The following is an 11,954-nucleotide window of genomic DNA, read 5'->3' as shown; positions in this document are numbered from 1 at the left end:
CAAATGAATCAGATATCTAAATATAAAAAGTAAAACTATACCAGTACTAAAAGAAAACATTCCTCTACTATCTGGGGATAGAGAAAGATTTGCTAACTATGAATAGAAATCCAGATGCATTAAAGGAAAAGGTTTAAAATCTGACTACACAAAAATAAAATCTCTTTATAGAGAAAAAGGCAATACAGTAAAATTAAAAGACAAATGACAAAAAAAGTGAGAAAATATTTGTAGCATATATCACCAATAAAGAGATAATTTCTCAAACGTACTAAAACATTTTTTAACAAAAAGATCTAAAGTCCATTAGAAAAATAGGCAGAAGAAATGAATAGCTAATTCAGAAAAAGAGATATAACAGTAGCCCTTAAACCTATGAAAAGATATTCAACTTCACTCATAATATGAGAAATGCAAATTAAAACTACACTGAAATACCATTTCTCATCCACTGCAGTGGCACAAATTCAAAAGCTTGACAGTGTGTTCTGCTAGTGAGGTTGTGGGGAAACAGTATTTTCACACATTGCTGAAGGGACTGCAAAATGGAGGGGAATGTGGCACGGCCTAACAAAACTACATGTGTATTTACTCATTGACCCAGCCATTCCACTTCTAGGAATTTATTCTGAAGATACTGCAACAACATGAAAATACATATGTACAAGATTATTCATTACAGCCTTGTTTGTAATTGCAAATTATTGGAAACCAGCTAAATGTCCAAGTTTAGGAGGTGGGTTGCATAACTATGGTACATCCGTATACTGAAGTAGTGTGCACCTGACAAAAAGGAATAAGGAGAATCTCTAGGAATCAACATGGAGAGATTTCGAGGAGACAGTGTCAAGTGAGAAAAGCAAAGTGCAAAGAAGCATGCCACTTTTTGCATAAACAAAGAAAGATATATATCTGTGTATCATTAGCATAAAACCACAAAGAAAGGAGGTGGAGGCATGGCTGATGGGATGGAAGGCATAGAGAAAGTGACACTTCTCTTAGTATTATTTTTTGCAGAGTGTTGACCTTTAAAAGCATGCTAATCTACATATTCAAAAATAAAATTAAGTTGAGGAAAAAACTAGGAAGTGGAAATATGAAAAACGAAAGCAAATTGAAACAAATGAATCCAATGTTATTTCAAATGAATACCATGACCAAAATAAAAGATGGAAAAAATTAATCCAAATAAGTTACAAACTCAGTATTTAACCATATGCTCTCAAGATTTGAGCAAGGTAGCATACAGGCGTAAGAAGGAAGAACTGCAAACAGATTCTGAACTTTAAAAAAGTTGGCCTATTTATTGTGGTGACATCAGTGAAGAAATTTTGAAACTATTGTAGATGTATTCTGGGATTGAGCAAATTAGTAACTACATTGATATCGGTGAGTAAACATGTTAATGTTGAGCCAGGGTTCTCACTGTAGAAGAAAGAACATATACATAAGTAATAGAAAAAAGTAAAAGGATGAAACCTGTGGGCATGGTTTGGAGTTTTGGTTATAAGTTTAAATGTGCCTCTGTGAGTGTGTGAGTAGGTCTGTGCAAGTGTGTGTGTGTCTGTGAAGAAACAAGAAAGCATGTGAGCACATGAGCCACCACATGTGTATATAAGAAAACAAATGGGGTAAAAATTTTAAAATAGTGAGTATGGGTAAAGGGCATATAGATGTTCTTTGTATTCTTATTTTTGTAACTTTTTGAAAGGTTGAAATTGTTTCCAAATAAAAAGTTTCTAGGAAATTTGTGATACATAGAAATATATCTAAAATATTTTCCTCTGAAAAACTAGCTGATTACTTTCCTAGAACATATAAATTTTGTGGTGCTATAATAACCAACATTTTGTAATTAAATAAGAAGTTAATGTTGTAGAAATAAAAAGAAAATCAAACTATTAAAACACAATGTATGAGGCAGATGGAAGATGGCAGGTAGGAGACGGGACTAACGTGCAGCTCCCACATGGAAGGACAGATCCCACACGGAAGGACAGATTACACACGGAAGGACAGCTCCCACACGGCAGGACAGACTCCACAGGGAAGGACAGATCCCACAGGGAAGGACAGATCCCACACGGAAGGACAGATCCCACACGGAAGGACAGCTCCCACACGGAAGGACAGATCCCACACGGAAGGACAGAACAGTGTTAGAGACTCACACTGTGATCTTTTGCTCCAGGATTCACTGTAGGAATATACAAGGAAAACCCAAAGAATTCACACATCCTTTGAAAGAAGTGGCATGCTGCTGCTGCCAAGTCCATGAAACAGGTGAAAAACTGGGAGTTCCCAATGTGTGAGAGGGAAGAAAACCTACATCTGAACACATGTCCCCACTGGGGAATCTGAAAATCCACATCACGGAAGAAAAATTTAACCCTATCTAGAGATGAAAGGGATTTATGGAGTCACGTAAAATATGAAAGTAGAAGTAGCAGCAGGAAGTGCCTTGCACGCACTCCCAGTCTCCAGCTCGAGCCCAGGGAAGCCAGCAATGACTATCTCACAGGGGTCCTTGAAAAGGCAGCCAGCAGAACTGGGGAGGGGTCACAGAGTGAAGGAAGCTCCAAACTGAAATCGGTAGTGGTTCTGACTGGGCACAAATTTTCTTGAGCAGAGTCCAGGGGACGAGTGGAAGCTGCTGCAGATAGGAAACAGAGCAGGAATAGCCAGACAGGGAAGGGCCAGGTTCAAATGCTGTGCTTGCTTTTTCAGTGGGGTAGCTCATGGCCTGGGGCAAAATCTGAGCAAGGCACTGCAGGAGCGAGGCTGGCCTCGCCAACTGCATGGGAGCTAGGTGAGGCCTCTTGCTACTAGCTACTCCCTACTTCTCTGGTGAACTACATGATACAGCCGAGGTGGCCAAGATCCCCTCTAGAACATAACCCCATTGGCCTGAGAACCATAATCCCCTTCCCCAAGGTGGCCAAGGCAAGCCCTGCCCAAGGAGAGTCTGAGCCCAGACCCACCTAACCCTGCCCCGATCTAAAGTGATGCATCACTTTCCCGTCACCTCTACTAGAGCAGGTACTGGTATCCATGCTGTCACCAGGCTGGAGTGCAGTGGCGTGATCTTGGCTCACGGCAACCTCCGCCACCTGGGTTCAAGTGATTCTCCTGCCTCAGCCTTCCAAGCAGCTGGGATTACAGGCATGTGCCACTATACCTGACTAATATTTGTATTTTTAGTAGAGGCAGAGTTTCGCCATGTTGGCCAGGCTGGTCTTGAACTCCTGACTTCAAGTGATCTGCCCGCCTCAGACTCCCAAAGTGCTGGGATTACAGGCATTAGCCACCATGCCCAGCTGAAGACAGGTCTTTAGAATTAGCTCAGTCAGACAAAGAAAAAAAGAGGATTTTTAAAAGTTGACCAATTCTTCCAGAAATGTGGGATTATGTTAAATGGTCAAACCTAAGAATAACTAGTGTTCCTGAGGAAGAAGAGAAATCTAAAAGTTTAGAAAACTTACTTGAGGGAATAATTAAAGAAAATCTCCCTGACCTTGCTAGAGACCTAGACCTCCAAACATAAGAAACTCAAAGAACACCTGGGAAATTCATTGCAAAAACATCATCACCTAGGCACATAGTCATCAGGATACCCAAAGTCAAGACAAAGGAAAGAATCTTAAGATCTGTGAGACAAAAGCATCAAGATAAACTATAAAGGAAAACCTACCACATTAATGGCAGATTTCTCAGCAGAAATCCTACAAGCCAGAAGGGATTGGGGTCCCATCTTTAGCCTCATGAAACAAAATAATTGTCAGCCAAGAATTTTGTATCCAGCAAAATTAAGCAACATAATGAAGGAAAAATAAAATCATTTTCAGACAAATGCTGAGAGAATTTGCCACTACTAAGCCAGCACTATGAAAAATGTTTAAAGGAGTTCTAAATCTTGAAACAAAACCTCAAAATACATCAAAATAGAAGCTCCTTACAACATAAATCTCACAGATTATTTAATTTCATTTAATTATTTAATGTCATTAAACAATGACACAATGGGGGAAAAAAACAAAACAACGTATTAAGGCAACAACTAATGTGATAAACAGAACAGTACCTAACATCTTAATACTAATGTTGAATGTAAACAGCCTAAATACTCCACTTAAAAGATACGGAATGACGGAATGGATAAAAATTCACTAAGTATCTGCTGTCTTCAGGAGACTCACCTAACACATAAGGACTCACATACACTTAAGGTTAAGGGGTGGAAAAAGATATTCCACACAAATGGAAAGTCAGCAACAGTAGCTATTCTTACATCAGACAAAACAAACTTTAAAGCAACAACAGTAAAAAAAGAAAAAGAGAGACATTATATAATGATAAAAGGAATAGTCCAAAAGGAAAATATTGCAATTCTAAATATATATGCATATATACACGGAGCTCTCAAATTTAGAAAACAATTACTATTAGACCTAAGAAATGAGATGCACAGCAACACAATAATAGTGGGAGACTTCAATACTCCATTGACAGCACTAGACAGGTCGTCAATACAGAAAGTCAACAAAGAAACAATGAACTTAAACTATACCCTGGAACAAATGGACTTAACAGGTATTTACAGAACATTCTACCCAACAACTGCAGAATATAAATTCTTTTCTTCAGCACATGGAACAGCCTCTCAGACTGAACATATGATAGGACACAAAACGAGTCTCAATAAATTTAAGAAAATCAGATTTATATGAAGTATCTTTTTTTTTTTTTTTTTTTTGAGATGGAGTCTCGCTCTGCCACCCAGGCTGGAGTGCTGTGGCATGATCTTGGCTCACTGCAAGCTCTGCCTATTGGGTTCACGCCATTCTCTTGCCTCAGCCTCCTGAGTGGCTGGGACTACAGGCACCTGCCACCACGCCCGGATAATTTCTTGTATTTTCAGTAGAGATGGGGTTTCACCATTTTAGCCACGATGGTCTCGATCTCCTGACGTCATGATCCGCCCACCTCGGTCTCCCAAAGGGCTGGGATTACAGGCGTGAGCCACCACGCCTAGCCTCAAGTATCTTCTTAAACTGCAGTGGAACAAAACTGGAAATTATCTCCAAAAGGAACCCTCAAAACTCTAAAAATACATGGACGTTAAATAATCTGCTCTTGAGGCTGGGTGCGGTGGCTCATTGCTGTAATTCCAGCACTTTGGGAGGCAAAGACAGGTGGATCACTTGAGGTCAGGAGTTCAAAATCAGCCTGGCCAACATAGTGAAACCCTGTCTCTACTAAAAATACAAAAATTAAGGCTGTGCGCGGTGCCTCATGCCTGTAATCCCAGCACTTTGGGATGCTGAGGCGCACAGATCACCTGAGGTCAGGAGTTCAAGACCAGCCTGGCCAACATGGTGAAAACTTTTCTCTACTAAAAATACAAAAAAATTAGCCAGGCGTGGTAGCAGACGCCTGTAATCCCAGCTACTTGGGAGTATGAGGCACGAGAATCGCTTGAACCCGGGAGGTGGAGGTTGCAGTGAACAGAGATTGTGCCACTGCACTCCAGCCTGGGCAACAGAGTCAGACTCTGTCTCAAAAAAAAAAAAAATAATAATAAAAATAAGCCGGGCATTGTGGCACATGCCTGTATTCCCAGCTACTTGGGAGGCTGAGGCAGGAGAACTGCTTGAACCCGGGGAGCAGAGGTTGCAGTGAGCCGAGATCATGCCACTGTACTCTAGCCTGAGCAACAGAGCAAGATTCCATCTCAAAAAAATTTAATCATCATCATCATCATCATCATCATCATCATCATCATCTACTCTTGAATGATCTTTGGGTCAACAATGAAATCAAGATGGAAATTAAAAACTTCTTTGAACTGAGAGATAATAGTGAAACAACTTATCAAAACCTCTGCGACACACCAAAAGTAGTATTAAAAGAAAAGTTCATAGCATTTAATGCCTACATCAGAAAGTTTGAAAGAGCACAAATAGACACTCTAAGATCACACCTGAAGGAACTGGAGAAACAAGAACAAACCAACCTAAACACAGCAGAAGAAAAGAAATAACAAAGATCAGAGAAGAACTAATGAAAATGAGACAAAAAATACAAAAGATAAATCAAACAAAAAGCTAGTTCTTTGAAAAGATCAACGAAATTGATAGACCACTAGCAAGATCAACCAAGAAGAGAAGAGAGAAGATCCAAATAAGCTCAATGATAAATGAAATGGGAGATATTACAACCAATACCACAGAAATATAAAAGATCATTCAAGGCTACTATGAACACCTTTACACACACAAACTAGAAAATCTAGAGGAGATGGATAAATTCCTGGAAAAATACAACCCTCTCAGATTAAATGAGGAAGACATAGAAACTCTGAACAGGCCAGTAACAAGTAGAGAGATTAAAACAGTAATTTTTAAAAATTGCCAATAGAAAAAAGTCCAAGACCAGATGGATTCACAGCTGAATTCCATTAGACAGTCAAAGAAGAATTGGTACCAATCCTATAGAACACTATTCCACAAGATATAGAAAGAGGGAATCCTCCCTAAATCATCCTATGAAGCCAGTATCACCCTAATTCCAAAGCTAGGAAAGGACATAACAAAAAATGAAAACTATAGACCAATAACCCTGATGAACATAGATGCAGAAGTCCTCAACATAATACTTGCTAACTGAATCTAACAGCGTATCAAAAAGATAATACATCATGATCAAGTGAGTTGCATACCAGGTATGCAGCAATGGTTTAACATATGCCAGTCAATAAATGTGATAGACCACATAAACAAAATTAAAAACAAAAATCATGTGATCATCTCAATAGATGCAGAAAAAGGATTTGACAAAATCCAGCATCCCGTTATGGTTAAAACCCTCAGCAAAACTGGCATAGGAGGGACACACACTTCAAGGTAATAAAAGCTATCTATGACAAACCCACAGCCAACATTATACTGAATGGGGATAGTTGAAAGCATTCCCCGAGAACTGGAACAAGACAAGAATGCCCACTTTCACTGTTTCTATTCAACATAGTACCTGAAGTCCTAGACAGAGCAATCCGACAAGAGAAACAAATAAAGGGCATCTAAATCAGTAAAGAGGAAGTAAAACTGTCACTGTTCACTGATAATATGATCATATACCTAGAAAACCCTACAGACTCATCCAAAAAGCTCCCAGATCTGATAAATGAATTCAGTAAAGTTTCTGGATACAAAATTAATGTACACAAATCAGTAGCACTGCTATACACCAACAGTGATCAAGCTGAGAAACAAATCAATAACTCAACTCCTTTTACAGTAGGAGCAAAAAACAAACAAACAAACGAAAACACCAACTTAGGAATATACCTAATCAAGGTGGTGAAAGAGTTCTACAAAGAAAACTACAAAACACTGCTGAAAGAAGTCATTGATAACACAAACAAATGGAAACACATCCCATGCTCGTGGAGAATCAATATTGTAAAAACGGCCATACTGCCAAAAGCAATATGCAAATTCAATGCAGTTCCAATCAAAGTACCATAATCATTCTTCACAGAACTAGAAAAACAGTCCTAAACTTCATATGGAAACTCAAAAGACCCCACATAGCAAGACTAAGGAAAAGGAACAAATTTGGAGGCATCACATTACCTGACTTCAAACTATACTACAAGATTATAGTTATCAAAACAGCATGGTACTGATACGAAAATAGGCACATAGACCAATGAAACAGAATAGAGAACCCAGAAATGAAGCCAAATACTTATAGCAAACTGATTTTTGACAGAGCAAAGAAAAACATAAAGTAGGGAAAGGACACCTTACTCAACAAATGGCGCTGGGATAATTGGGAAGCCACATGTAGAAGAATGAAACTGGATCCTCATCTCTCACCTTACATAAAAATCAACTCAAAATGATCAAAGACTTAAATCTAACACCTGAAACCATAAAAATTCTAGAAGATAACATTAGTAAAGCTCTTCTGAACATTGGCTTAGGCAAAGATTTCATGACCAAGAACTCAAAAGCAAATGAAACAAAAACAAGTACAAATAGATGGGACTTAATTAAACTAAAAAGCTTCTGCACAGCAAAAGAAATAATCAGCAGAGTAAACAGACAACCCACAGAGTGGGAGAAAATCTTCCCAAACGTGCATCCAACAAAGGACTAATATCCGGAATCTACAAGGAAGTCAAACAAATCAGAAAAACAAACAAACAAACAAACAAACAAACATAATCCCATCAAAAAATGGGCTAAGGACATGAATAAACAATTCTCAAAAGAATATATACAAATGCCCAATGAACATATGAAAAGATGCTCATCATCACTAATTATCAGGGAAATGCAAATTAATACCACAATGAGACACCTTATTCCTGCAAGAATGGCCGTAATTAAAAAATCAAGAAATCATACATGTTGGCATAGATGTGGTGAAAAGGGAATGTTTTCTTTTACACTGCTGGTGGGAATGTAAACTAGTACAACCACCATGGAAAACAGTACAGAGATTCCTTTTAGAACTAAAAGTATAACTACCATTTGATCCAGCTATCCAACTACTGGGTATCTATTCAGAGGAAAAGAAGTCATTATATGAAAAAGATACTTGCACACACATGTTTGTAGCAGCACAATTTGCAATTGCAAAAATATGGAACCAGCCTAAATGCCCATCGAACAACAAGTGGATAAAGAAAATGTGGTATAAATATACCAAGGAATACTACTCAGCCATAAAAAGGAACGAAATAATGGCATTCGTAGCAACCTGGATGGAGTTGGAGACCATTATTCTAAGGGAAGTAACTCAGAAATGGAAAACCAAATATCATATGTTCTCACTTTAAGTGAGAGTTAAGCTATGAGGATGAAAGTTATAAGAATGATACATTGGACTTTGGGGATTCAGGGGGAAGGATGGGAGAAGAGTGAGGAGTACACATTGGGTACAGTGTACACTGCTTGGGTGTTGGATGCACCAAAATCTCAGAAATTACTGCTAAGGAAGTTATCCATGTAATGAAAAAACCACCTGTTCCCCCAAAACTATGGAAATAAAAAAATATATAATTTATGCAAACAGATAAAATATTAGTCCTTTTTTTAGTATAATATATATAATTCTAATTTAATTATCAAAATCCTGTATTTTTATATCAATATATCTTGGTAATCCTGTTTAAATATCACTATTAAAGGTAGACTATTGAGTTTCCTTATTACTCCAAATATTCACTATACTAGATATTACTATTTGATCTCAAGAGAATGGATCCTTAAACAGACTCACTCTTCTAATGATCGATCTAGGCCTCGGTCAGGAGATCGATGGTGAGCACGTTCTGGTGAATGACATTTTGTATTTGGCTTCATTGTAGAACTCATATGATAAGCATTACTTGAATAATTTTGGCGGCGAAGTTCTTGTACGGCCCTCTCCCTAAAGCAAAATAGTGATGCTTTAAAATTTTATAACCAGCAAAAGTATTAAAACTATCATAAAAAAACTGTAGCTTAATTCATACTTTAACCATCATGAAAGAACTAAAACCTATTTTTACCTAAGAAACAATGCTTTCCATGCCGAAAAGCATTGTTTTTGAGCTTGCATAGAGATAAACTTACCTTTCAAAGCGCTCTGTTCCTAGTTGTCTTTTGGTAATGTCTAAATCAGCTTCCAATTGTGTGACAACATTTCTGAACTGGGCCACATCTCTACTTTGGATGGCCCTGTTTAAAAGAAGGTAAGAGTTATAGTTGACTAAACTTAAAATATGACTATGATTCTGGGGTACATTAAACCATATTGATAGTGGTTTCTCAGCTGGATCCAAATCACATTGTGATTTTTATGGCCAGATTTATTAGTACATCTAAAATATGCCCATGTTAGACGTGGTAAGTATGCAGAGTAGCCTACTTGAAAAGCCTAAGCAATCCCAGTCCCATTCAATTAGTTAATCCTTCTCTGTTTCAGTTTCCCTGTGGAAACATATTATACATCAACTGTCTATACTATATACTATAAATAGCTTTTAATGTAAGTACTTAGAAGTATTATATAAAGTAGTAGTATGACCAAATAATTAACACTGGAATTCACTAGCTCCATGATTAATATAGTCTGTTTTATATAATCTATTCAACCAAGTGCCTTATAATGAAATTTGATATATACAATCTTCAATGTAATAGAATCTTTCTTAAGGCCAAACAATGCCTCACAAAACCTGTGATAAGGCACAATATCATAAGGAAGATAAACATTGATGAATGCCACTCACACAGAACATTCTATCCTCTTCACTTGCTTTCAGGAGAGTATCATAGACTGCTGAAATCTAAACTTTAGAGACTAATAACAAACATTTCTCATGCTAATTCTAAGTGTTAGTATTTACCAGTCAGTCTCAAACAGAGTATAGCCCTTAGTGTGGAAGTTTTGGCGTATTTCATGAAGGTAGATTTCCACCTACCATCTTGAGAAAGTGATCCTGCAAAACTAGTTGAAGGAATCATAATAGCCTAGCTACGGTAACGGAAAAGAAGGACTCAGTCACCACCACCATAACCTGAAAACAGTTTCTGAAGGAAACTGGCCTTGGTTCTGAAGCCCTTGCCTAGTCAGGGGCTCCTAGGAGTGGCTGATTGCCGAGACCATGCTTCTTATCCTTCCCCATGCCCTGAGCTCAGATGTGAGGATAGAGTGGAGGCTGGATGAAAAGTGTTATAGATGGGACAGGTAAGAACAGGGGTTAAGGGTCCCCTATCAGTTTTTATGAGAGGTGACCAAGTTTCATAGAAAAAAATTCACTATATAGGGAGGCATTTCCACCCAATTCTCCAGCCAAAGTTCTTTTAATAACGTGCTAGGAGTGCTAGATATCCTTAAAAAAAAAAAAAAGAAAGAAAGAAAGAAAGAAAAAGAAAAGAAGCCAAAATTGATGTCCTAGGAAGTCTTCTGTATTTTGTGCATGCAGGTGTTCTTCTAGGTACCCAGGTACACGCAATAGGTACAAAAGAAAATACAATGTGGCAAATGAAAACACTAGGCTGCAATATATTGGTCTAAATATGAAAATTCTTCTGGTTTCAAACTGGTTAATTTTTTTTCTCATTTTGTTATATTTCCTAAAGGCAGTATTTTAGACCAGACATTCTATTATACTCAAAACCCTGTTGGAAAGAATCAATAGAGATCATTAAACTTAAATTTAGATAAGAAAAACATAATAGAAAAAGTACCACCTCTTAGGCAAATCACAATATTTCTGATCCTTAGTTTAATGACAAATTATAGGAGGCAAATTCTCTAAATTCTAGCTTAAAAATCCTACTAACCTATAAAGTACCAAAAAATTCAGATGTATGACTTTATATTGCTAAACAACTCACATTTTATTTTCTGCCAAACAAAGGTGTTCTTTAAGAAGCTGAATTTCAGATTCTTTTTCTTGAAGTGCTATCTGAGACTGATATTCTTTGTCTCGATTGGCCACCAGCAAAGCTTCTAGATTCTGCATGGAGATTCTCTCATTTGTCATCTGACTCCTCAGGAGTTCAATTTCAGAACGAGCAGAATCTAACTCATTCTCCATCTGTAGAAGAAGAAGAAGATATCTATACTTATTCCCATTAATTCACTTAACTATTATATTATCAGGGACTCACAAAATTTTCATAATCTGTTATCAACTGGCAACTACTTTTAATGTGATTTGAAATTGTATCCCTCCTTCTTACCAAATAAACACACCACACATGTATGTATAGTATCACTTTCCCCATCTCTTTGATCATATCAGAAAATTCATTAATTTAAGAAAAGGCTTATTAATTTCAAACTGCAACCAGTTTCCACTACCAGCTTTGATATTTCTTTATATACTCCTGCAAGACTGACAGGATATCTGTGAGCACTGCTTTCTCCTGAGTTAGGTGAGCTACATACTT

General features: G+C 37.5%; 1 protein-coding gene across 1 annotated transcript in view; it reads right to left on the bottom strand.

Moving 5' to 3' along the window:
* TSGA10 (testis specific, 10) overlaps positions 1-11,954 on the bottom strand; it is a 169,925-nt gene that overhangs the window by 19,546 nt on the left and 138,425 nt on the right. Inside the window, exons 15-17 of the mRNA XM_011969617.1 lie at positions 11,397-11,599; positions 9,627-9,731; positions 9,292-9,441 (exon numbers count right to left, since the gene is read on the bottom strand). Coding sequence (XP_011825007.1) covers positions 9,292-9,441; positions 9,627-9,731; positions 11,397-11,599 — 458 coding nt within the window. The remainder of the gene's footprint in view (positions 1-9,291; positions 9,442-9,626; positions 9,732-11,396; positions 11,600-11,954) is intronic.

The sequence above is a fragment of the Mandrillus leucophaeus genome, unplaced genomic scaffold, assembly GCF_000951045.1.
Source record: "Mandrillus leucophaeus isolate KB7577 unplaced genomic scaffold, Mleu.le_1.0 Scaffold9, whole genome shotgun sequence".
NCBI classification, from domain to species: Eukaryota; Metazoa; Chordata; class Mammalia; order Primates; family Cercopithecidae; genus Mandrillus; species Mandrillus leucophaeus.
Note: the sequence above shows the minus strand (reverse complement) of the source record. Positions and strands in the feature narration are given on the sequence as shown.